Raw genomic sequence first — 27,170 nt, 5'->3', positions numbered from 1 at the left:
GGAAAACAAATCCTTAGAATATTCTCTCTTAGCAGGAGATGCCTTCACATGGCACAGTATGTGGTTCACCAGGCACTGCTACCCTCTGACTTCTCCTAGGAAAAGTGATGAGCTTTTGCAAAGTGATCATAAAAATCTTACAAAACAGTAAGGGATCATTCACTGTTGGAAAGAAACTCCCCCTAAATATTTTTCTTTGGAGAATTTACAGGTTTCTGAAAAATCTCTCAAATGTGTCTCCAAAAAGGACTCCAAAGAAAAACAAAATAATGCAAGAGTTGCCTGAGCCACAGCTGAATGCCTCTGATCCCAACTGCTCATTTGAGCTTGTCTTTCACCATTGTTTTTTCTCTTTGCCCCTCCTGGGACACCAGTTAACTTTCTCATAAATCACATGGAGAAGCAAGAATTTCCCTCCAGCACAAAAGCAGGAGTACAGTTTCCCAGTGACAGCCTATGGGTGGCTTCCCCCATCTCCAGGTGACCCCTTCCAGGGGTCAGCACATCTGGCTGAGCTGCCTTGGCTTCACTCAAGCCTCTGCCTGGCCTTTGACACAGGCAAAGCTTTTGCCTTTCCACTGCTCCCCCACGGAGGCAAGAGCTGCCTTCGCCCACCCTGCAGCCCTCCCAGCCTGGCTCCCCCACAGCACTGGGGCAGGTCAGCTCCAAACCTCCCTCATCAGCCAAGCACACAGAGCTCCCAGATCCCCCTGACACCGGGGGAACACGTGTTTTCCACTGCATGTGAGATCCCCCTTGGAACAAAGCTCAGCACTGCTTTTCCTCTTGCCTTAAATATCTTTGCAGAAGGCTGCCAGAGAGAAAAAAAAAAAAAATCTAGAAGAAAAGCACCTCTGGTTCATATCTCAAGATGTAAATGAGCAAAACCACAACATGAAGCTTCTCAAAACACAGCATTTTGCAGTCAACATTTGCTTTTCCAGCCCTTCAGAGCACCACTTTCTGTTCACTGCCCCAACCCTGGAGAGCACCGGGGCTCCTCTGCCACAGGAGCGACCCATGAGCAGCAGCCTGGCCATGCTGGCATCATTTTGGGACATGGGGCACACACTTAAAAGCTGTATTTTTCCTGAATGGATTTCTGCATGCATTTAATTACTTTGCTCAACTGGAACTGCTGCAAATGAAGGAGTCATTATTCTAAAAAATAAACAAGGGCAGCTGTACATCCCTGCAAATTTTCATTCGAAAAACACTGTTGACTCTTAAGGAGGGGACAGCAAGAATCTCCTCCAAAAGACTCTTATGTGGTCTCAGTTTGCTGGTTTTGCCCCAGTCCTGAAGGGAGTTCCCGTGGAGCACAGACGTGGTTCAAGGTCATGGTGACGTTCAACCACAGGCTGGGTTTGATGAGGAAATGCTCTGACAAGAGGGAGAGACCAAACCCCTGGTGGAGTATGGCTCTGTGCTGAGCACCCCAGAGCTGTGTGTCACTGAAGGCCCATCCCAAATGCTGCTCATCCCAAGGCCACCCTCACTCAGCAGTTTCTGAATCAGGCTTTGCTTCTCCCCTTCCCTCAGTGATGTTCTCTGAAGGCTCCTGCAGCTCTGGGAGGGGAGGGGTACCCATGGGGGTTCCAGCTCCTCCATCACACCACAGCCCTTGGCTGGGACATCCCTCAGGTTCCCACCCAGCTGGGCCCATGGGAGCTCTCTGCCCCTTGGCCAGCACTTCCCCAGGGAAGTTATGTTCTGCCTCAGCACCAGCAACTTCCTTCTTCCTTTCACTTCCACCTTTTATCATATTTAAAAAATATTAAAAAGATTTCTTTAGAAAATGACAGATAAGTTTTTATTCCCATCATTTCAGCACTCCTCATTTCCCCATCTTTCAGCTGCTGTCCTCTTGCTTCACCCCTGGGCACCCTTTGAAGGCTGAGGCATGAACATCTCACTCCCCTTGGTGGAATAATTGGCAGCACTCACCCTCACATCACTGGGTAAGGCACAGTGACAAATCCATGGGGAAAAATATCCCCAAAGTGTCACTGAATCAGAGCAAGGGGCACAGTCCCTACTGATCAACTCAGACAGCTCAGCCACTGACCAAATCCATCTGTGTATCCCTCCCTGAACACAGAGGGGTGAGAAATCAGTTTGGAACAGGGTGAGCATAAAGAACTTTCAAGAGTTTCCACCATGAGCTGCAATCTGGAGACACCCAAGCCCTGGGGAGCTGCCCAGCAGCCTGTGGGAAGGCACCAGCACCTTGTGATGGCTTCCCAGGTGGTAGGATCCCAGGGAAATGACAGAGCCAGCACAACAGGGAGAGCAGCCCCCACCCACGGCACTTGGGGGCTGCTGCTGGCACCCCCCAGCAGCTCAGAGGATGGAACAGGCAGCAGGAGTGAGGCAGGGAGCACTGCCAAAGGACCAGGGAGAATAAGCAACAGCAGAGAGCAAAAAGGGAATTGGATTGACAGGATAATGCACCTCTATCTACTGGAAACTGCCAGGACTCATAAACCTCCAAAAGCAAGCCTAGCAAAGCCAGGCTTTGCTAAAAAAGCCAAAAAACAAAAAACACAAAGGAGACCATCACCCCATCACCACACAGCCTAATACCTGCCCAGGAAGCATGGAGTGAAAAGCCAGGGCTGTGTTTCCAGGGGATGAAAACTGTTGTCTCAGCAGATGGGACTGCTCATGGTTATTAAGCTCATCTAAGCAGTTTTCCCTACTCTTGTCTACTCAATGAAACAATTAGTCACCAAGCCAGATTCCAAGAACCTATAAACAAGGGGCACTCACCTAGATGAGGAGCAGAGCTACTTTCCACCCTTTCAAGTTGTGAAGACTTTATATCTCTCAGTTATGAAGCATCAAGGAAGAGAAAATAAACCAGAGCAGATTTGTCATGCTTTGCCTCTTCCTCAGGCTTTGGAAGCAACAGTAATTAGTTTAACAAGAAGAAGCTGAGCCTCCCCCAAAATCCAATCCCCTGATGCAACTATTCTGCCTTGGGCTGCTGGGATTAGGTGGCTGGAAGTTCCTCCTCAGCCTGAAATACCAGGACTGTATCATGCCAGAAAAATAACAAAGAAAAATGAGGGAGGGTGGGACAAGGGGTAGTGAAGAAGAGAAGTAAAAGAGCTAAAAGAGGAGCTGGGTATTTTTCACACATTTGAGTTATGCAGATGACTCTGAGCATGTGGGATTTCAGTTTGGACTTTTAATAGAAGAACTATCAGGGTATTTCTCTGCCAGAGCAAGCAAAACAATCTTGAGTCTTTTGTGTTCTGCACTTGACACCCTTTTTCTCTTTCTTGCCTCCCACTCCTGGGTTTCACCAAGGTAATAACGACCAGGGAGTGAATCTGAAGCCACAGTGGGGAGTAAATGTGGCACTGAGCTCCAGCTGCCAGCAAAGGTGGCTGGAAGGATGTGCATGGCTGCCCTGTGCTCCTTGGACAGTGACAGTGGCTGCCCATGAAAGCACCAGCAAAAAATGATGCCAGTGCAGGATCAGAGAGGAGAAATGCTCTGCCCTTCCATTGTTGATCCAGCCAAACCTGATTCCCCTCCTTCCCAGTGCTCAGGTTTGATCACCTGCTGCCATCAGGCAATTCAAACCAAGCAAAAACCCAACCAAGCACCGTCATCACTTTTTATATTTATATTTTTGATTTTATTTTTAATTTTTATTAAAAAACATCCATTATTAAAAATGAATCATTTACTGGAAGGCTTCAACCAGGGAGAACTCTCATCTCATGAACAAAATGCAGCACAGTTATAACCCATAGGCACAAAAAAAAGACCCCAGTTAAAAAAAAAAGAATACTTCAAACCATAGCTTATAACTATGCAATTTTCTCAATGTCAATAGAGAGAATTTTGTTAAAAGCCTGCAGATCAGAATTTCATGGAAAACTTTTAAAATCCAAGGGAAGAAGGAAGGACATACTTGTTTAAAAAAATAAAAGGCCCTTGGATGTACCTATCAAGCCCAAAAACTTGAAAGTTGGTGAATAATTTTATTTAAAAAAGAAACAAAACAAAAATGAAACAAAACAAACAAAAACCCTTAAAAGGTTTCCTTGGTCTGGGAACTTCAAAGTCAAAACCAAATAAAAATGGTCTTAAAATATATACATATATATGGCTTTTCATTTTTCCTCTCCATTTCGTTGCAAACAAAAATAAATTTAAGGGTGGCATTTGGTTTTTAAAAATGGTTCTGTCCTTCTCTTCAGCTGTCAGCTGGAGTGGGTGGGATGGAGGCACTGATTTGCTCACGATGGGCTCAGAATCCCCCCGAGTTCTCCTTCATCCTCGCCAGTATCCGGGAGTAGACAGGGGCTGCCAAGGAGAAGAGCAGGTTGGGTGGGCAGACACAAAACATCCCCCTGCCCCTCTCCTCCCAGTCAGGCTACATCTTGCTCAGAGCAAGAGAAAGGAGAAACCTCCCTTTAAGGGGTAGGGGGACACAATGGAAATTAGAGATGAGCTGGAGAAGTTGTTTTACCTAGTCGAGGATTCCTCTGAGAAACCTGCATGGAAAGAAAGGTTTGCATGAATTCAACACATCTCCAAGAGCCATAAGAACAGTTTGAATGTCAATACAGTTATCCTTAGTCTCCAAAAGCTATGGATGGATGACTCTTCATTATTGGAAGCTGATATATAATAGTACCAAGGTTACATTCACAGTGTGTTGCAAACTGAAGCTTTGTGTTGCAAAATGTATCATTATTTCTTATAATTAAGAATTATATATATAATAATTAATTGTTATTTCTTCTAATTTCTTATTAAATCATGGAAGAAGAGAGGATGGATCATTCCATGGAACACATACCCTCGCTTTCCTTGGAAGTCAGCATATGAATGTGACATGATTTTCCAATAATTATCACCGAAATGTGATTTCAGCAGTTTCACAGGGAGGGGTTTTTCCCTTTTACCTTGGATAATGCAGATGCCTGTTTGAAGATTTCTAATGCGGGATCTGCAGGCTCGTCACCTCTTTCTTGTGGCCTTGAAGCTAAGGGTGGGACATTGAGAGCATTGAAATACTTGTCAGAGCATGCAGACTGCTTCCCTCCACTATCTTCTGCTGAAAATCCCACTACAGACTAATCTCTCCTCACCAAACTGGTGTAATTTCCCCATGTCCCCAGTCCCTCCCAAAGCAGTTTTACTGTAACAAGGTTGCTCTGGTCATTTCTCACCATGGACCTACCCTGTGGCTGTAAGACAGAATTCACAGCATAAATGACACCATTTGTGGCCATGATATCGCTTTCAGCAACAGGCTCCTTGTTGATATGTATCACGTTGTTCTTCTGTTCAGTAAAAGAAAAAATTAAAATGTAGAAGATGAGAATCTTCTGTCATTTCCAATGTTATTAAAAAACTCCTTCACTTTGCATTCATTCATTTACTGGATGGTTGAAGGCATTTTCATTCCTCTTGCCAATTAAGGAGAATATAAAGACAAATTATAGCCTGAGGAGTTTGTCCTGGAATGGCTGGCAGGCTTTGGATTTCCTCAGTGCAACTGGCTGGGAATGCTGTCCCGTGGCAGCAGAGCACATCCACCAGCACCCTGCCAGGGGGAAGGCTGTGGAGATGGGATCAGGAGAGGGCAGGGCAGGACTGGACATGGGAAGAGTCCAGGAAGCATGATGGCCAATTCAATGCACCTGGAAACACAGTCATTTCCATTTTTTTTCCCCATTGTGTTTTCTTATGCATAGAGTGGGCCATGATTGCTTATTTTCTGAAATGATTTTTTTCCTCAATAGAGGATCCTACATTCCCTTATGTAGTGTAGAGTTTTTGAAATGAAATTACATATCTAAATAAACTGTGCTGCGCTAAGGGAGCCCCTGCAGAGATCATTTTCATTACACAAAAAGATATGTTAGCTGAACAAGCTATTCATTTCATTTATTTATGTTATTCCCCCCATGACTCAGGGTTAAATTTATAGCAGCTCCTGGAAATCATTTACAACTGGTCTTCTGGGGAGAAAGCTGAAGCAAACCACATTTCATTCTTCCAGCTTGTTAAACTGAACAATGGCAACAGTCCCTCCAGTGCAGCCCAGAAAACACTGGTGGGACCATGGAGGTGCTCCCACACCATCCAAATGAGCACAGACATGAGCTCTGGTCCATGACATGGACAACCAGGCACTGGGCAGCCCTGCTGAGCACAGAAGCCCATCTGAGGTACTCACCATGCTGACTTCCAGCTTGTCTCCCTGCATGGATTTCAGCCTCACCAGGGCAGTGACCGCGCCGCTCACCAGGATCTCGTCAGCCACGTGGAACTTGAGGATGTTGGCAAGCTCCTTGGCATTACCTGGGGGAAGGAAACCTTTACATCTGCAAACCAGCACCAGCACTTGCTTCCCATATTTCACGTGCTGGAAAGGAATTATTTGGAAAACACCATAATTCCCTAGAAGGGCGAAGAAGCAATGTAAAATTGAAAAAATAAACCAAAACCAAAAAGCAGGCAGAAGGACCTGCTTAGGGCACTGAGGCTGTTCCTTCCTGAGCAGGTCAGGTTCCCAAATCCAGAAGGACACTCTCCCAATGTCCTTGGGACCTACCAAGCCTGCTCTACACATGAATTCTCTCTCTCTTGGGTTTTCATCCCTCATTGTCTCACTGTGCCAAGTGAGAACCTGCTTCTCGGAATGAACCTGCTTCTCTTGCTGCTTTCACTTCCCAAGGAAGTCTGGGATGGGGTGGGGAAAGACCCGTGTGAAATAAGGAAGCAGACAGGGCATTCTGGTATTTCCAAATGTCACCAAGGCCAGTGTGACTTGGCAACAATCCTCACAGCTGGGTAGGAAGGGGAAAAGTGCAGGAGAAGTGACACCAATGTCTCATGGACTGATACCACCCCACTGAGTCTCTACTCATACTTTGAAACAGATTTAGGAAGATGAGGTGCTTTCCCTGCACCATCTATTTTCCAGAAGAGGTGGTGATGTGCACAGCTCGGGCCAGTGGCACTTCTCCATCTTCTCCTTCAGAGGACACAGGGTCACTGACAAGCCCCACAGACAGACAGAGTCAGACAAGCCCCACAGACAGACAGACAGACAGAGTCACTGACAGCTAGTGCAAAGGTGGCCTCCATCCACAGAGCAGCTCCCTCAGCAAGGGGGACTTTCTCTTTCAATGCTTTCAAAGTCTGTATGTGAGCTTTTTTCCATTCTGGTTTTCCTAGGGTGGCCACAGTTCACTCTGCACACCCTCACCAGCACAATCCACCTCTTCATCAGAGGCATAAGCTAAACATTTGTGTGAGAAAAGAACATCTCAAGTGTCTGCATCTGGGAATCTTCATTCCTGCAGCCATTTACAATATTTATAATATTTATATATTAAGCATAAGACTAGACTGATATTACTGGTTCCTCATCCCTGCACTTAAAAGGATAACCAGCTACCATGGGCAGATGCTTCCCAAATTATGATGTCAGTGTTTGGCTGGGTTTTATGACAAGACATTACATTCAAATACCTGACATTGTTTCCAGCCACAACCAGTTTTCAACATGAACAAAATAAAAGATCATGCTGCTTATCCAGAAGGGAGTTTTTAAACATTCCCGTGCTTTTTTCCACACCCAGCCTGCATGCCTTTGCTTTTCAGGATACTGGTCTTTGTCTGAGCTAGAATGGTACATTGTTGGTTTCCCAGGATTGGACTGGATCTCCTGCTTTGTCCATGAACATGGAGAAGGAGAAACAGCCCCAGCCTTTTATTACTTAAATTTCATACAGTGTAACTTGAAGCTGTATGTGGATTATGTCTTCTCTTTGCAAAACTTAGTGCAGACACCCTGATCCTGTGTTGTCAAGAGTCACATTCTCACTTCTTTCACCCTTGAAAAAGGCAGAGGTTCTTTTAGAAATATCTGGGAGTTATGTCACTTACACCACCAGTACAGCCAAATCAGAAGTCACAGTGAGTTTGTGACACACAGTACAAACATTTCTTCCTAGAACACAGGCAGTATAAACCCCACCTGGGGAATTCAGTGCCACTCTCTGCATCCTCAGCTTCTGCTCATACAACTCTTCTGGGTAGGAAGCTCATGCTTCCAACAGACAGAGCCAAAGAATGAGATACACCAGAGAAACCTGGCCATTCCTCCTGGTATCACAGCAGCCCCACACAGCAGCTCACCCAGATGTTCTGGAGATGCTCACCCAGCAGTTTGTTGAGCTCCCCCTGGGGCATGGCTTGGAATGCTTCGTTTGTGGGAGCGAACACCGTGAAGGTTCCCGGCCTGTTGAGGTTCTCTGTCAGCCCTGCAGACTGGATTGCAGCCACCAAGGTACTGCAAAGCAAACATGCATCAAATGCTTCACTGCAAAACACTTCCCTGGTCAGCTGCATGCTGGGCTCAAGAGAGAGCTGGGGAGTTACAATGTGAAATCCTGCTGGGGTGCAGCAAATCAAATAGCCAAGAGGGTGATTAGGGAGGAAATGAGCCTGTGGGGTCCAACCAGAACATCTGAGAGGTGGCAAAGCAACCTGGGAGTGCTGACTCCATGGGGACCAGATGCTTTGGGGAGTCAGAGAGGTCTGGCTGCAGTGGATCTGATGGGCAGAGATGGCTTCAGAGCCAGATTCTTGTGGTATTAGGGGAACCACTTACTCTTGGCTCACAGTTGATTGAGGGTTATTTGAAATTTCACTCCCTATAATTTAGAGAGACCATGGTTTTGGATGATCTTTCTATGCTAAAAAAACATATACATTGTCATGACTACGACCCATAATAAATAGAAACTGCTTTGGCAGCTCTGCTGATTCTAACTGGCTCTTGGGAAGAGCAGAAAGGTCACCTGAAGCGATGGTCTGCCTTGAGAACATCCATCACTGAGCCACTCGGAGGGGTCAACATTTTGTCCACACTAAAGAGGGTCCCAAACCTTCCCCTCTTGTCATGGGCAGCAATGCAGGCGTTTTCAATGCAAAGGTTCTGCAAACACAAGCACAGAAAAGAAGGCCTCATTAGAATATGCTTCAAAAGAGAGATGTTGGTGCTTTCCACAGTGCTCATTTCCCCTTTTTACATGACAGCTGCAGCATCAGAACACTGAGCATCACCCAGCCCAAGGAGCACAGCACACAGGAGGACTCACATTGCGGTACACAAAAACTCTCAGCTCTTTGTCCCCCAGAGTCTGCAGCTTCTGTCCATGATACAGATATTTAGAGGAGAGCTGGTCTTTAACAATGTGGTTCAGAAGCAAGTTTCTCATGTTGCTGTCAATAACGGGGAGTCCATCTGCAGCAAAAAGTGTGGAAAGAACCAGTGATTCACTTAAAATGGCTATTGAGACACTAAATCCACTTAAATACAGAGCATTATCCACATCAGTTCTATATAGTAAACCTGATTGCCACTGCCTCGGGGCATTTGAGAGAGGATTTGTATACTTGTGCACTGAAATTTGTCTGAAAAGTGTTTGAAGAAGATCTGTGGCCCAAACTGATGGAAAAAAGGGATTTAATCCCTGGTTTACCTTTGAACACATTATTCACTGGGGCAAGGAGGGTCACTCGCTCACTGCCAGTTAGATGAGAACTGAGCCCAGCTTGTCTGAAAAGATCTGTAGACTTGGAAACTTCAGATTCTTGTGCCAACTCAAACACAGTCTTAGCTGAAAAGAAAAGCAACACATGGTAACCTTGCATTTAAGGTTATCCACTCATCACCACGCCCTCTAAATCCAGGATTTCCTTGGCAAAATAGACAGAAGAAAGGCAGCAGAAAGAACACTGCAGAGAGGCCCCAGTACCTGAGTCTGGGATCAGCAGCTCATTAACGAAATGTACAACGCCGTTGGTTGCCAGGACATCCTTGTTGGCAATGATGGGCTTCCCGTTGAGGGTCAGCTCTTCCCCACTGCAGCCCACGTCCAAGGTGGCTCCTTCCAGGGTCTCCATGGTCAGGCCAGCAATGATGGCCTCAGCACACATGGCTGACTTCAGGATGTGGTGGTTCAGCAGGTCTGTGAGAGAGGAGAGTGCCTTAGTGAGCTGCAAAACCAGCTGTGAAAGTGTTGCAGCTTTCAGGGATCCTGGTCAGTGGCCAGGGTGTACTCCATAAAATGCAATCATTTTAAATTGAGCTGATTTCAGTTCCACAGCCTGTGAAATAAAATGCCTAAAATAGAGTAACTTTTTATACACCTTTGCCAATTTCAAAAGGCTTCATGTGGGTACTTGACTCACTTGTCAGGGGAAGTTACATTGATTAGATTTTACTTTTGCATCTTGCTGGATCAATAGAAATCACCACTGCAAAAAGTGCCAGAAGAAAACTCAGAAAAGGGCCTGCTTCAGCTCGCTCATCCATATCTGGATGCCACTCCTACCATGTCTCCACATCTACAACCAAAGGGAGCTGGGCTGTCCAGTTAGAAAAGATGGACTCTGTCACATCTGTTTACTGCAGCTATTGTCAGAGTGAATCAAGGAGCTGTTGACTTGTGCTTGAGAAAAAATTTAGGAAGAACTGAAAAATACCTTCAGCCTCTCAATAGCCTCAGTGAACAAGGACTTACCCCTCAGGGCTTCTGGGTCTCCCAGGATCCTGTTCAGTGTTTCTCGTGGGATCTTCTCAAAGGCCTCGTTGGTGGGAGCCAGGAGTGTGTACTGGCCTTCGCTCTCCAGCAAGCTGCTGAGGTCAGATGCAGCCACAGCAGTCTTCACAGAAACAAGGGGAGAGGGAAAAACACATTCAGCCAGAATACAAAGGTCAGAAACTTTGTCCAGGGACACACTAAGGGCCAGACTTATTAAGGCTTTTATAATTTAAGAGGACTTACAAAAAATCCTGAATAGCTTCATTCAGCACTTTGGTCCCTTTAAACATCTGACCCAGCCCCATGGTTCTCTGGTGTTCCAGAAATTTGAGTACAAGAGCCCTTTTTTTTGGCAAGACTGAGAGCTAGTTTGAATACCCAGATATGCCTGGAAAGGCTCACAGTACTTCCAGTGAATAATTCCAATCAGAACCCACATCTGGCTAAATGCAAATCCCCTGTGCATTTTCCTTAATTTGGCAAATACCAAGGCAAATAAATCAGGACACATCAAATTGGAACAGTTAATATCTCCTAAGGCTAAGATTCCCTTACAAGAGTGAGAGGACAGACTCAGTCTTTGTTTTCTGAGCAGCCATAGAAGGGTGACAATTATTGTCAGAAAACCCTACTTGCACTGATAGCAAACACTTCTCTTCCCAAATCAAAAGGAGCTGCATTGGTGCAAGGATTTCATCAGCAGGTCCAGGGTCACAGCCCAAGACACTGGCAGAGCTCTGCAGGACAATTCATGAGGGGTGGGATGCCTGAGCATCTTTAAGAGGAGTGGGAGCAGCCAGGTGTTGACTGACCCGCAGGGTTTCCAGGCTGTCCTCAGTCTCAATGATCTGCTGGATGGTGTTGGTGGTGGTGGCAATGACCTTGTCGATGACATGAACCACTCCGTTGGTGGCGTGGTGGTCAGCTTTCAACAGCCTGGCACAGTTCACTGTCACAATCTGCACAGGGAGAGACCCACAGGTGTTACACATGCACTAAAACCAGAAGGTAAAGTGCTGCTTTTCTATTTCTGTTTCAAACGCAGCAAGCACTTTATTGAGTCACCAAGAGCAGGAGCTGTATTTCCTTAAAATATTCTACCTTATCTTCTTTAAATTTTCCTTAAAATCTTCCACCAAAAGTGAGGATGTTCTATCAAGAATGTTTAAAATATTTCAAGGTTAAAGAGCTTTGAAAATCATCAGTGCTTTTTTCTACCTTCAAGAATAAGAAAACAAGCCAGAACCAATACTTGGGCAAGCAGAGTTACACAGCAGCATGGGCTGCAACAGCATTGAGGAAACCATCTGTTTAAAAACATCATTTTCAAACTCTTTCATGGTATGTATCTTAGTAGCTGTCAACCTAAGCATTACAGAGTCCTGGAGGTCCCAGGGCAGTGTAGGAGCTGCAAGGCAGCTGGAAAGCAAGCCTGCTATGGGCAGGTTTAATATGAGGAAGAATTTCTTCCCTGCAGGTGAGCATGCACTGGAACAGGTTATCCTGAGAGGATGTGGAGTGTCCCTCACTGGAAACATCCAGAGCCACGTGGACACAATCTTGTGCCATGTGCTCTGGGACGACCCTGCTTGGGCAGGGAGGCTGGGCCAGGTGAGCCACGGTGGGTCTGTGAGTGCCTTACCCCGTTGGGATAGTGGTGGATCTGGATGGGCAGGTTCTGGTACATGGAGCTGAGGGTGGTGCCGTGTTTCAGGTCATCCGTGAGGACCCGTTTGTCCACCATGTGGTAGCGGAGGGCATTGAGCAGCTCAATGTTAACATTGCTCACTAAGGAGTCCAGAGTCTCCTGAAAAGCAGAAAAATCAATTTTTCAGTGCTGAGTGCAATTAGGCATCTGCTAGAGAGTACCAGGAGGTCTGGCTGCTCCCAGGGGCTCCCAAGGTGGAGGTGTGGGCATGAATATTAAGTGATTCATTCAGCCTCATGCCATTTGTGTAAATTAAGAGCTCAGCTTTCTCAAATCTTTATCTTTTGCCTTACAAAAGCAGCCAAGAGCTCTGACACCCAGTCCTTGGCAGACAAAGAGATGACTGCAGCTCCAGAGTGGGATCATTGCATTGAAATGAGCAGTAAGGCAAAAGGGCCACTGACAAATACACTAAAAGACCTTTTCCAATAGCATCATCCCTGCAAGGGGCTCTGCTGGGGCATTTGGGACACAGGCTTGGCAGTAGTGAGACCAATAAATATCCCCTCTCCCTGCCCTAGTAGTTGTTCTTGCTCACAGGGATGCTCAGCTGGGATGGGAGCAGCAGCAGGACAGCAGAGACCACTACAGGAATGGAAATATCACAAGACATGGAAAGAGAAAATCAAAATGAATGTAAAGGAAATGTATACCTAACTGAGCATGGGACATGCTCATGTGGGAATTACTGAGGCTCCAGTCTGGCTATCTGTACAAATTAAGAGCAACCAGAATGGCAATGTAAGGGTCAACAAGAAAACTGGCAAGGGATGGGAAGGTCCTTGCTGCAGGTCTTAGTTCAATCTCTAATGGTAACAGGCAGGGAAAACTGAATGAGGAGATTTCTGCATCCACATCTCTCTGGTGATGGGATCCTTCAGAAGCAAAGCTCTGGAGCTGATGGACCAGTACAATAAAAACCCTCCTGGAAATCCACAGTCCTTCCTCTATTTATGTCTATCCTGCAAGACCCCTGCAGAGCTGGATCTCCACTAGGAAAAATCAGAGGAATTATCTTACAGCAGACAAGGATGCCCAGGCCTCATTACTGGGAGCAAAAATTGTAAAACTTCCAGGTCCTTCGATTTCCGGCCTTAGGTTGGAGCGGTCGGAGTAGAGCTGTGTGGTGGCAGACCCAACTACTCCCAGGGTTTCATAGATGTTGGAAAGTGGCAGAGCTGAAAGAAGAGAAGGTTAAGTTCCCAAAAACATCATCCTCCTTCTGGCTGAATTAAAGCATAGCTGGTGAGAACGCTGGGAAATGAAACACAGCAGGGGATTGGTGTCTGTTCAATAATTAGACAATAATCAATCATAGCCTGACACTTCACCCTCAGTTACAGCAGTGTAATCCAGGATATACTGTATTCTGGCAAGTTTGAATGGACTTATTCTGGGTTTATACAAATGGGATTTAGACAAGCAAAGATATTGATTGCTTTCACCCAATCCTGTTTGTATTCAAGCTTTTGGGATTTGTTTTTGGACACTGCTGGTCTCAGTGTCCACTGACCATGTGCACCAGCCCATGTGGTAACTTCTGTGGAAGGGAGTGCTCCAAAAGCAAAAACAGAATATGGCCTTCTTCAATAAACTCAGTTTATTCCCCCCCAATATCAACTGTATTTTCTCCTAAATAAAAGTTTGCTCACCCTATGCTTGCCAAAATGTTTAAGGCCAGTTTGGACAGAGCTTGGAGTAACTTGGTCTAGTGGAAGATGTCCCTACCCATGGCAGGAGGTTGGAACCAGATGATCTTTAAGGTTCCTTCCAGTACAAACCACTCTATGAATCTATGAAAATGAAAATGAGCAGAGATTGGCAGAGCTCTCTCTTACCCTGTCATTCCTCTGAATTGAATTTCCAATACAGATATATTACTTGCTGGAATAAGTAGCTCTCTTTGGCCTTCCCATGCTCGATTAAGTTCAATTACATCCAAGGTTCTAAGCTGTCTGGAACATTTAGCATGCTTTGGAGCTGATCTGACTCTTGGCTGGTGCTCCACCAAGTCCATTTTGGACTTGTTCGTGGCAATGTTGTGCAGAAATTGCAAAAATCAAATCCACTTTGAGCAATTTTCTAACATTTCCCTTTACTAGGCAGCTGTATAATTTTAAGAAGTGTAAAAAATGTCAAACATTTTTTTACCAGCTGGGCAGCCTTTTTCTCCAGGAACTTTTTCATATCCAGGACAGCACTCGTAACTGATTACTCTGGAATAAGAGATGGATACAGCAGATTAACCAGCAGTGTCTCACAGCTTTTTCTCTATTTGATATTATTCTGGGTCCATCCATATTGGGGATGTTTCCAAGCAAACTCTTCATTAGAAATACAGACTTCAACAAAAGACTAACCACACTTTTTTCTCTTTCAGGGCTGCATGTTGCCAATTTCTGCACAGAACCAAAGCAGACACTATTTCTTTTCAAAAATACCCTTTCCAGGAGACTTTATACAAACAGTGGATGGAAACTGATCCCACAGTCCCAACAGGACTGCCAGTGCTGGTTCATCTGGGCACATTTCCCATGGGATTTGGGATCTCCTCAGCTGAGTGCTGCTGTCACATCTCATCACTGCTCAGGCAACACCCGCAGCTCCACCGTGGCTGTTTGACCAAACCAGCCAAGCACTTCCCTCTCATTTCACCCTCTTTCTGTCCACCACCAGAAATTATTTTCTTACTTATGGCAAAATCCACAAGACAGACTGGAGAGAAAGGAGAACCCTGTTCTCAGATATGTGCATTGGCACAGGGACTTGGGAAAAGCCCTGCAAGGAGAAATTCCACCTTGGAAATTCTGCCTTGAAGTGGTGGGATGTACATGCACAGGCAGCCTGGGCAGTACCACAGCCCAGCTGAGTCCCTGTGAGCAGCCTCAGAGCAGCATTCCCTTCTGGCTGGCAGCACTTTCCCCCTGTCAAACCAAAGGGGTCAGAGGCACCATCCCAGGCTGTCCTGAGGATTTGCAGACCCTAAATAAGCAAGAGCTGCCTGAAAACTGCATCCATCATCTGCAGCTCAACGGGAAACAGTCATCTGATTCTCAAAGGTGGCCATCTGAGGGAACATGGCTTGATATTAAGAGGGAGAAGAAAAATAAAGAAAAAATGAAAAGGGAAAAAGAATCAATCTAGAAGTTGCCTGCTTATTTTTCCCAGGGGATTCTTTCACCTCCTGCTCTATACTGGGTGTGAAAGTAACAAGGCCACCTGATTGATGGGCTGAGAGAGCTAGGGAATAGGTGTTCCTCCCAAAGACAAGCATTTCTTCTCTGCTCCCAGCTGAATTTGAGACAAGTAGGATGCAGTATTGCTGAGGGTCAGCACACTCACTCAAAGAGAGAGGAAAATCCTCCAGCTTCAGATATTTGTCATCATTTTAACAAACAGTAGAAATGCCTGAGGTTTAATAGGGAATTCTTCAGGGTAATTAAGAGCCAGAAAGTGAAACAAATACCTGCTTTTGTGTGACAGAAGCAAATAAATTCTGTGTCATGGTTTCCTAAGAGAATTACAAACCAAACCCAGACTGATTGTCTAGACATTATATATTCCATGTGGGAAAGAGTTTGCCTAAAGCAATCCCTTCCTTTGACTACTGGAGATCTTAACACCCTGCTGCTCTGCTTTCCCAGCCCCCCTGTCTCATGTTCATTGGAAACACACACTTTCTTCCCCCACCACTTCCCTCCCCTACCTCCAATTTTTCTTTTTTTCACCCTAGAAACTAAATCCAGTCTAGACAGCTCCCTTGGTTCAGACCTGTAATCAAAGATGAAGAGCTGATTAAAGAGAAATCATTCCAGAGTGCTGACGAAGGCTTTAAAAGCCTAACTTAGAGATCAATTGGAGATTAATGAGCTGCTCCACAGGGGCAGGACAGGGATGCACACTGGCTCAGAGCTGCCCCTGGTGCCTTCCAGGAGGGGAGGGCACTGGGAAGGGATGCAGACACCTGGACAAATGTCCCTGCCCATGGTAGGGGGGTGGAACTGGGTGGTGCTTGAAGCCCCTTCCCAGCCAAACCATTCTGTGATTCCATGACTGCACCTCCTGCTTTCACTGGGTTTGTGGGCATCCCCAGCAGCAAAAGAAGTTCATGGCAAGAAGCACCAGGGCAGAAACAGGGCCAGCTCCACTTGGGCAGGGCCTCCCTCAAGTCTCCTGTCTCACTCTCCCACTGCAGGTGGCTTTCAGCATCCCCTGGTGTGTGTCTGGAATCACCATTCTGAGCTCTGGCCAACTGCTGCAGGGGGCCAGGTGAGCACAGAGGTGCTCAGCCAAGGGCTGGCACCTACAAGGAGCCAGAGATGAGGGCTATAAAACACACCTTCAGCTTCAGGCATTTGGCCTCCCATGGCTGGTGGAGCAGGTGGAAACAAAAGCCCACCCAGCCTACCCAAAGGCTCCACTGAAGGGGTTGCTCAGGGGTGACCCCAGGGCATGTCCCCAGCTGGTCCTGCAGCCACCTCCAGCCCTCAGAGAGGAGCAGCAGAGCCGTGGCTGAAGGATGCTCAGTGCTGCCTTCCCCCCACATCCATGGGGCAGGGAGGCTGCTCTTGGCACATCCTGCTCCAGCTGGGTCAGAGAACTTCCCTTGGGCACCTCCCAGGCACTGCTCCACACAGTGGGCTCTGCACAGAAGCCTTTGGAACTGCCCAATTCCCCTGCTGCTGCTGCCTGCTCCTGGCCCAGCCCTGCATGGACACGGTGATGCAGCGCTCTGGGCTCCCCTGGCACTGCCCTGACACAGACAGCATCTGCCACCCACTCTGCAACGCCTCAGCCACAAGTTCCTGACCTCCCCAGTGAGTCATTTCAAGTCAAATCTATAGTTTTTTAGCCTCTGGTTTTGAAACACTATTTCTTTAATGTCTATTTGTGTCTGCCTGCAGAAGCAAGCTCCTTTAGTTTGGGATTTTATTAGTCATTGTTCCACTGCTGCTGCATTCTTAGGAGCTGAAATTAAATCTAAAGTGCATTTCTCAAGGTAATAAAAATAAGCTTAGGCATATATTGTGAAAAAAAAAAGATCCATTTGTAATAATTTCTTGTAATAAAGTCCATATGTTTTGTTTTTGTAAAATAAGTGCCAGTAATTTTTTTCTAAACTGAGGTTGTCTTGATTCTCAAGACAAAACAGTGTGTGGGGATGTGTTCCATTGCAACCCCAATTCTGGAAGAATCAGTCCACTGCACAAGGGAAGGAGAAAAATATAGAATAGACAGGCAAAATGATGACAATATACTCTGAATGAACTACTTCTTTGACTTTGGAATAACCAACAGTGGAAAGTTACCTAACTACCAAAACACTTCTGTCTCAGGGCTCCTTGAAATCAAAGCAGTGTCAGACTTCTTGCCAACTATCTTATCTCACTTCATCAGCAAAGATAAAAACTCTACATAAATCCTCTACCTAATTTCTCTGTAACTGTGTGAGTCAATACTTCAGCAGAGAAAAATAAATTAAAAAAAAAGCAGATAATGAGGTAGAAATCCTCTTCTGATGCATGGATTAAAATTTCCATTGTGCACAAACAGTGGAGTTACAAGCCCCAGAGTATTACTCCACCTCTGTGGGCCAGAAAATGCCTCCCAAGCATCAAATCCACAAAGCCCCCAGTCTCCCCAGTGAGGTGTAAGCCCTTTGTTTGTGCCAGCAGCCACGGAGGAGCCCAGCACAGCACCTGCTGCTCCCCAATGGCTGAGCCCTGCCAGCCTGGAGCAGCACCCAAAGGTGAGGCACACCCAAAGGTGAGCCAAGACTACAGACCAAGCCCATCTGTGGTGCTCAGGCTGGCTTTCCTTGCTGCTCCAGTCACTCTAGGCCTCCCAGTGCAGGATGTGATCCTTCCACAAGGAGTGGAGTTATGCTGCAGGAGTGCAGCAACTGTTCTGCCTTCCTTGCTGAGGGATGAGTTTCTCTGCTGAGCCAGCTCTGCAGGAGCTCAGCTTTGCTCCTCGGCAGTTCCTGCTCTCTCACTGACCTCCCTCCCACCACCTGTCTGAAAAGGAGCTCAGAGCAGGAAAAGGAAAGCAACCAAAGCAGTCACACCCAAGGTCCAGGAGCCAGGCATTTTTACCTGCAACACACAAACAGCTTGAGGCACCAGAGACCCTTTAAGCAAATACAGAAGAAAACAGCCAGGTCAAATGTGAGGTAGATGAGATGGCCCAAGTGCCTCCTCCCCAGGACTGCTGCTCTCAGGTGGGAAGAACCTTTCAGGAGGAGGAGAAAGTGACCATGCTGACCATGCTGATGCAGCTCCACCATCCCCCCAGGGCTGATCCTCCTGCCTGTGAGAGGAGCACCCACACAGCTTTAGGAGGGGACTACTGACCCCAGATCCCAAGCAAAGGCTGGATCCACCCTCTTATAAATGTGTCAAATCCTGACTCCTTCCTAGGATTTAAGGGTATTCTCAAAACCTCTGATGGACCAGCTCAGTCCAACAGGAAGGGCCAGTTTGGAGGTTCATGCTGAGCATATCAGCTGTGCCCACCTGATCTCCTGGGCTCTGACACCTGAGCATGCCACAGCATCAGACTCCTGACACTGCTGTAGGAATTTGACTGCTACAGCATAATGCATCCTGTCCTTTATAGCCCAAATGACTCCTGATTGCTTCCATATGCCAGGCACACCACGTCCAGTGGGAGCCATCACAAGCAAACATTTGTAATCAGAGCTGTCCCAGGGTCCCCTGGAAAATCTGAGTCAAGGCACGTGTCTTTTGTTCTGCACCAGCACTGCTAAAGGAGAGAGCAGGGCCCAGGCTCAGGAATGACTGGGAGGAGAGAAGACAATAACACCCATTGTGGAGGTGATGTAAAGCAAAGAATAGTGAGCAAATTCTGTGGATAATGGAAAGATTACCTCATAGGTTAACAGGCAGGTTAATGGTCTGTGTGCTTTTCTCTCAGTGATGCATCACTGGGTGAGACACTTGGGGAAAAGCAGAGAAAATGAGGTAGAAGAGTTCACCCCAAATGAAAGAGTTCTCCTCAAATGAAATAATGAAATGCTGCCAGATGCCAGTTATTCCACCTCCTCCTCGAGATAAGTGGATGAGTTTGTCTGTGCCAAATACAGCTGCACACTTGGTTTATTTAAGGTTAGTTTCTCACTTGCTTCAGAGCTAAAGAAATCCATGGCTGGACTGCTTTGCCTTTCAGTGACCACAGCAGCAAAATTCTCCCACATCCACAGCTGAGTTGTGTTTTCTTTGGAGACACACTGAGCTACTCTGTTATCAGAAAAGGCAATGATGAGACACGATTGCTTTGCCATAACCTTGTCCATGTCATGTCAAGAAGCACCATTATTCAGCCAAGATGACAGCCTGAACTCTGATCACCCAAGCTAAGCCTTCCCAACATTTTGTTTGTAGAATTAAAGGGAGGGGATCTGGTTGCTTGTTTTTACAATATTGCCTCTCCTTTTTTTTTTTTTTTTTTTTTTTTTTTTTTTTTTTTTTTTTTCTGAAAAGAAATTGGACGCAAGGAAAACAATGGCACATGCACATTACATGGTACAGGCATAAGGAAACAATGGCACATGCACACTTCATGGTACAGGCAGCAATACATCCTCCTGAAGTACAGAATTTTCCTCCTTAGGGCAAATTCATGTGAAGTACAATGACAGGCCAAAAGCTGTGCACAGCCATGACTCCTGGTTTGCTTCCCTCCTCCCCACACCAACAGCACACATGAATCCTGACAGCCAGGTGTCACAGCTAAACCAACGATGGCAACCCAAACCTGCAGTGAAGAGCAGCATGTTGCTATAGACCTAATTACAATTTACACTGAGCCATAAGGGAAACAAATGAGATGATTTTCTTCTCTCTGTTCTTGACCCTGCAGACCTGGCCCAGAGCTCTGATCCCACAGCCAGGACTGCTCAGGAAATCTTTGCACTGGCCCTGGGTGTGGTGATGGTCCATGCTGTGGGCCAGAAAGGGAGCCCAAAAGCCCAGCCTGGACTACAGCAAGGAAAAAGATTCTCTGCTTCTGCTCTACTGCCTGGCAGATAGTCAAGCATGCATAGCCTTAATTATCTGCTGACTGCATCTTTCAAAAGAATGTCCCGAGGCTGCTCACACAGATTCTTCATGCAACAGCTACTTGAATATTATTGTTTGCAATGTTAGACGTGGAATTGGCCTGCAAGTCTGATTAACTTTCCTGGTGGAGACAGAGAGTGTTGGCTAAAGCTGACACCCCTTCCCTTCTATTTGTTTTCCCTTCCAAAGCAAACAGATGGAGATGAATTTTACATTCTCTCCAATGTCCATCAGCTCTGGGCTGCCTTTTTTTCCCCTTTTTATTTCTCAAATCTAGGCAGCATTGAGCCTATCATGGAGACAGTACTAGAAAACATCTGGCCCACACTTCATTACAGCACAGAGAGCTATATAAGTATATATAGAAATGCAATTAGAATAAACCATCAGGGTTTATGTTTACATGGCACTTTTCATTCTTAACATCAAAGTGTTTTAGAAAAACAAATATTTCTTACGGGGCAAAAAGCTAAAACAATTTTTAACACGGACACACGTGACACACACACCACAGGCTCTGCCATCCCACATCTGCCATCTGCTTCTGCCACCCAGCACCCACCTCCACAAGGGGGGCTTTGGGGAGACCCTGTCTGGCACCCAGGGACTTACGTGGACTTCCCACAGATCTTCCTCTGGTACCACTGCTTGCAGTTGGTGAAATATTTCCTGTTGGTGCCGATCAGCTTCTGCACCGCGCACACGTTGGGGCTGCAGGGAACAGAGCACAAGAGGGTCCTGTCAGCCTCCCTCCTGCCAATGCTGACCCCCAACACGGAGCCAGACAGAGCCTGAAATGCCCTGCTGGGATGGCAAGGGAGGAAACCTTGAGAGCTGCAAGTCAACTCGTTCAGTTTAGTCCTACAGTGACTATCACAAAGTGGAGGAAGCAGAGAAAGAGATCTCTCCTGACTCTGACAGAGCATCTCTTTCTTCACTGAGTACAAATTCTTGACTCTTTTCCATGTTCCACCTCTCACCAAAATATAAAGAAATCAAGTAAAAACCCTTTGGTCAGAATTTCCATGGTGAACAGCTACTTAAAATTCAAAACTCAGCTAAAAGCTAGGAAATTATGCAATAGTATAAATCTTTGCAAAAGAAACCATTATTTTATTGCCTAGGACATTAAAAAAAAAAAAAAACCAACAGATATTTATCAGCCTACAGACTTGCATCAAACCCAGAACTTTGGCTGTATGATAGACTCAGCAAATTGTGGACATGGATGCTGAGCTGAATGAGGGGAAAAGGAGCAGTGGCACTGCCCTCCCCTGCTTCAACACACCAGCTATGACAGCACAGATCAAGAGGGGCTGTACCAGCCCATAAGGTACCAAGAGATCCTCCTCAGCCAAAAAACGTGGAGGTTGGTGCTCCATGTGTGAGTAACCCTGCTGAGAGCCAGCTGCAGCCCTGCAGCTTTCTAAGAAGTGGTATCACCGTGAGCAGAGATGTGGTCAAACTGGAGCTGGGAGTTCCTTTGCTGCTGGTTTGGCCAGCACAGCATTTCCCTGCTCTGCCTGGCTCACCCTCTCTGTGGTTTGTGGCCAGCAGCCCTGGCCACGTGTGTAGGCAAAACATGGTCAGCACAAAAGCTGTGATTTATGGATCTGGGTTGCAAGGCCATCTGGGCTTGACCAGAGGTGTAGCAAATGCTCAAGCAAGCTGAGGATGCTTAGCTCAGTTGAGGCTGGATTCCCAACACCACCACCATGTCCCAGTTGCAGCAGCATCACTAAAAGTATGCACAGTATTGGCTGCCAAGCAGATGAAGGGAAAACAAATAATTAGGCAAAACACGTAAATCATCACTTCAGCCTGTCAGAAGTGCTCTGTGCTGTCCAAGGTGGATTTTTCATTTTCACAAACGGATCTCTGAATGGGGCCTGGAGATGCTCTTGTGAAGGTCCCGTTGCTGTGCTGAGGAGAGCAGGCAGCAGCCTGTGTCCTGCTGTGTCTGACCGAGGCACTGCCCGCCTGCCCCCCAAAAGGAACAAAGGCAGAGTTTGCAGCCCAACCACCAAGTCCTCCTGCGGCCGTGCTTGCTTTTCAGCGGCATCCCAGAAGGGGCCAGCCTGCCATCATTAGCATGAATTAACCTGAGGGTCTCCTATAGCTGGCTGACTGCAGTGCCAACCTCCGCGGGAGCCTGGCTTGCCTTCAATGAGCCTTTGTTGCTGCGGCTGCTGCAGGGCCCTGCGGAGGCAGCATCCGACCCTGCGTGTCCCAGGCACCTTCCTCCTGCCCCGAGGGGAAAGAGAGGACCTGGAGAGACTCAGCTCATCGTTTCCCTCCTTGCTGCCACATCCAGTAATGGTAGTTTGTTTCTTCATGAAAGGATTTCATTCAGTTTCTGTATATAAGGCAGGGAACAAGGAGGGAGAACCTACTGAAAAAAAGTTAGGAATCACAAAACCAAACTTTCAGCTGGTGCAAACTGGCCCAGACTCAGCAACTTCCAAGCCAAATCATCACTTAGAGAGACGTCTGTGCTCTCTGACTCAGCCCACCTTGGCCACCCGGCCCTGCCGTGCCGAAATATGGTTCCAATTACATCGAAATTCCAAACCTTGCCTCGCGTTTAGCATCTGGCTGACGGCAGTGGACAATCCCTCTAATATTCATCTTGACAAGCCTGGCTACTGAAGGACTTGTTTGATCACTTCCCCCACATCCCCAGGAGCAGCCTGCCAAGAAAACCCTTGTGCCTCCAGGACAGTACTTAACTGCCTTGCTCCCTCCTCCCTGCCTGGGACTGCAGCTCTGTGGGGCTGCTCCTCCCTCCCTGACTTATGGGGGAAACTTCTTCCCAGTTTTTGCTCAGAGTGGAAAAGCCCCCTCTCGGGGCTGTGTTATCAATGATTCCTGCAGGCACGCTGTAGTAGCGGCTCCCCGCATTGCATGTCCTGGTTCCTTGCCCAGTCTGGCTTAAAATGAATTTGTCAACACTCTTCCCTCTCCTCGTTGGAGTTCATCACCTCTGCCATGCCGTTCCCAGCCAGCCACGCTGACTCCAGGATAAAACTGCCTATTGTTCCCCTTCAGCCAAAGCCTTTAGCTTGGCAGCAGCAGCTGGGAGCTGCTGGAACAGGGGCTGCCCTTGGGAAGAGGCTGAGAAAAGCAGGACTTGATGCACAGCCCCAGATACCTGCAGTTGCTGTGGCCACGGCGCTCCCCAGCATCACTTTGTGCCCACAAGGCTGGCTGGCTTTGGGAAGACCACTCCTACATTTTCATCTCCCAATGTTATCGTTCCTTATGCACTTTTCAGCTCCTCTCACTGACTTGAGCTGGTTCATTTTAAAAAAAGTTAATTAAGACGTACAAGTTTTGCTGCAGAGCCAAGCTCTGCCTCCCAGCTCGCTCTCGGCTCAATAGGGGCATTGATGGTGTGGGGGATGCTCACAGCAAAGGGTGGCAGTCCTGCTTGCACATCCCTCTGGAGCTGGCTCCTGCAAGCAGCACAACACAGCCCACCCCAGCATGTTTGTGGCTGGTTTTGTGCTGCTGTATCTCTTTGGCACATCATTAATCATTGCTCAGAATTCCGTGTATGTTCAAAAGTTAGCTTGGTAAAAATCACCCTCTCCATCACAATGGGAGCAGTGAGCAAGGAGCTGTGGGCAGCTGCACTGGGTTTATCTCAACTCAGATGGAAGTTCTGGCATTCCAGCTCCTTGTGTCTTCCAAGGCACCAGAGTGGACCAGAGTCACATCTTACCCAGTGCCTTTGATAATTGTGCAGGGTAACAAGCTTCTCTCTGCAAAGATGAGTGCACTGCTTTACACCAGGACTGCCCTAACTCATTCAGCCTCAGCAAACTTCAGTCTCAGGGCTATCAGCAGAACTATTTACTTAGTTTCATATCACACAGAGATGGTGAACAAGATTCACTGTATTTCTACGTAAATCACTGCAATTCTGGCATTATTGACCTATTACAAATAAATATCAGCTCAGAATTTGCCAGTTGGATTGTGTCCCTGGTCAGGCATACAAACAGCACATCCCTTGTCATAAATCCTGACCTAGATCCCTGCCAGAGAATGTATCAAATTGCAATATTTAAATCTTGGGAGTTTTTTTTTTTATTTAAAGCATTTCATGACCCTGCTTCCAGCAATGCACTTAAACAGAAGCTTCAACTCAATCACTGTCACCATCCTGAGAGATGGAAGCCAGCTGAAAGGTCTTTCATCCTTTCACCATTCCTAATTCTTAATACACTTTAAAAACAGTAGGAACAACTATTAACATTGGGTTAGTTTTCTGCCTACTAATGAAGACTCGAAGTACTCACTCTATAACAGGCTGTGTATCAAGCAAGAGGGGTCTTCATGCATTTTTCCATAGGCCTTATCTTGTAAGGTTTATGAATAAATTAGTGATTATTTTTGTCAAGAAAACTTCCAAGACTAACTGAGGTTTCCAGTCAAAGATTAAGTTGGTGCTGACTCCACAGAGTCATTGAAGGGTTTTTTTCTTACAAATTCATAAAAATGAGAATTCTTTCCACAAAATCTTTAATGGCTCAAAATCTAGGGACTTTGATCCCCTTTTTCCTTAAGAGGAATAAACTGATAAAGAAGCATTGGAAGGTCCGAACTGACATCTGCAACACTAAGTTTCGTGATGCAAAGGGGGAAAGTTACCGAAAGAAAAAAAGGTTACCAGGGGATGAAAGAGAAGGAAATGAAAGCAGCGGCTAACGAGAGAGCTCCCCACGGTGCCCGCACGGCCCCGGCCCGGCGCCGCCTCCGCGCCCGCACAAAGACCCCGGGGCGAGACCGCACCGGCCGCATCATCCCCCGCGGGCCGGGCAAACGATGGGGGAAAAAGGGTTTAAGAGAGGTTTTCCCCCCTCCCTGCCTCCCCTTACCCGTGCTGCCGGCCGCGGAGCCGGCTGTGCTGCAGGACCTGCTGGTACGGGGACTTGGCGGCGGCGGCGAGCCCGAGCGCCAGCAGCAGCAGCGGCAGCGGGCGAGCCATGGCCGGGCAGCGGGACGGGACCGGACCGGCACGGCTCGGCACGGTACAGCACGGCACGGCACAGCACGGCTCGGCTCGGCTCGGCACGGCACGGCTCGGCTCGGCTCGGCTCGGCTCGGCACGGCACGGCACGGCACGGCGGCAGCTCGCCCCGTTAAATGCGGCGGCGGAGCGGGGGCGGGAGCGGCCCCGCGGGGGGAGCGGAGCCGCCCGGCCCGGCCCGGCCCGGCGGGAGGGAGGGGAGAGGGGAGAGGGGCCGCCCCCCGCCAGGGACATCCATCCGTCCCTCCGTCCGCCCAGCCGCCCTTCCATCCTCCGTCTTCCCGCACTTCGCTCCGTCCGTGCCCCGCAGACCTGCCGCATGGGGGGAAGCAGACAGGGATGTGTTATATTCCCCTTCCCAGAGCAGCGTTTCATCTTCAATTTCTCCTTCATCCGGACTTTTCCTCTCCATCCTGCCCCAGTCGGGACTCAGAGCGGGTGGGTGCTCTGCCCCCGCCGGGATCCCCCTGCCCGGGGGCTCTCCTGCTTTCAGCCCAGCCCTGCCCACGCCGCGGCACTGTCACCCGTGCTGCTCCCCAGGTCCCCGCAGTGCCTCCTGGTGCTGACCCGCTCCCAGCCATTGGCAGGGGTCACCCTTGGCGAGAAGTTTCTTGTTGCTTTTGTACCAAACCAAATGAAAGCAGAAGGTCTTAGGCCGAGAAAGTTGGGGGTGTTCAGTCTGGAGAGGAGAAGCTTCAGGGAGATCTTAGAGACTCTAACAGGACCTAAACGAGGCTTACAAAAAGGAAAGAGAGCAACTTTTCATATGGGTAGATAGTGTTAGGACAAAGGAGAATGGTTTTAAACTAAAAGGGGAGAGATTTAGATTTGATATTAGGAAGAAATTATTCACTGTGAGGTTTCCCAGAGAAGCTGTGGCTGCCCCATCCCTGGAAGTGTTCAAGGCCAGGCTGGACAGGGCTTGGAGGAACCTGGGATAGTGGAAGGCATCCCTGCCCATGGCAGGAGGTTGGAACAAGATGAGCTTGTGAGTTCTTTCCAAACCAAACCTTTGTGTGATTCTATGATTCACTGCAGCATCCCAGTGTTTGTAAAGGATTTGCTCTGATTGGACTGACATCAAAGTCAAAGGGCTCTTTCCTCCCTAAATCCGCCTGGGAAGCAAAAGGGGTCCTTTGGGGCCACTTGCCCTAAGGGAAAGATCTGTGCAAAATCCTCCTGTGGCTTTGCAGACTGGGCAGTGGTCAGCAAGGGCAGCTGCTCAGCAAAGGATGGGAACTGAAATGTGTCCAGCAAGCAGCCACTGAGCCAAAGAGAAAAAGTCTTTAGCAATATCAAGCACTTTAAATTTGCAAAGATTTTTTTTCCCCCCACAGTAAATAAATCTGATCTGCATAAAACCTATTAATTGCTTCTTGGAAACAAATCACTAAACCATTCCTCAGTCAGATTTCCTCTCCCCAGGGAGTGTTTCATTACTTCCTCCATCTAAGTAGGTAAATAATGAAATCTTACCTGCAAAGGCTCATGTCTCCAGCATAAAAGATAAGAACCAGAGGTCTCAGGTCTTTCTGAGGAAAAAGTGATGTTTTAAACCCTCTTGAGCATTGCCTGAGAGCCTCAGCTGCACCTCTGTAAAATGGAGGCAATTTTATGAGCCTCCTGTTCTCTGTTTAAAGAGAGCAGTGATCTATGCCCTGCCTAGAGAGGGGTGACTTGGTTCCCTGGCTCTGGGCAAAGATTTTCAGTTGTGAAGCCTGATCTGATGGTTGTGCATTTTCCCAGGTCACAGT

At 47.4% G+C, this 27,170-nt stretch overlaps 1 protein-coding gene across 1 annotated transcript; it reads right to left on the bottom strand.

Moving 5' to 3' along the window:
* Positions 1-3,622: 3,622 nt before the first annotated feature.
* Positions 3,623-25,430, bottom strand: TGFBI (transforming growth factor beta induced). Its single transcript, XM_050979754.1, has 17 exons — positions 25,265-25,430; positions 20,994-21,092; positions 14,452-14,516; positions 13,321-13,478; positions 12,235-12,399; positions 11,405-11,551; positions 10,572-10,713; positions 9,804-10,016; positions 9,528-9,665; positions 9,144-9,289; positions 8,844-8,980; positions 8,202-8,332; positions 6,209-6,333; positions 5,207-5,309; positions 4,929-5,008; positions 4,490-4,514; positions 3,623-4,323 (listed from the first exon to the last, which is right to left on the bottom strand). Exons 1-17 carry the CDS (start codon positions 25,372-25,374, stop codon positions 4,268-4,270), a joined length of 2,040 nt encoding a protein of 679 aa, XP_050835711.1. The 5' UTR covers positions 25,375-25,430; the 3' UTR covers positions 3,623-4,267.
* Between the last annotated feature and the right edge of the window lie 1,740 nt (positions 25,431-27,170).

The sequence above is a fragment of the Serinus canaria genome, chromosome 13 (genome assembly GCF_022539315.1).
Source record: "Serinus canaria isolate serCan28SL12 chromosome 13, serCan2020, whole genome shotgun sequence".
In the NCBI taxonomy this organism is placed as follows: Eukaryota; Metazoa; Chordata; class Aves; order Passeriformes; family Fringillidae; genus Serinus; species Serinus canaria.
The sequence above is the reverse complement of the archived record's forward strand: the minus strand, read 5'-3'. Positions and strand labels throughout refer to the sequence as shown.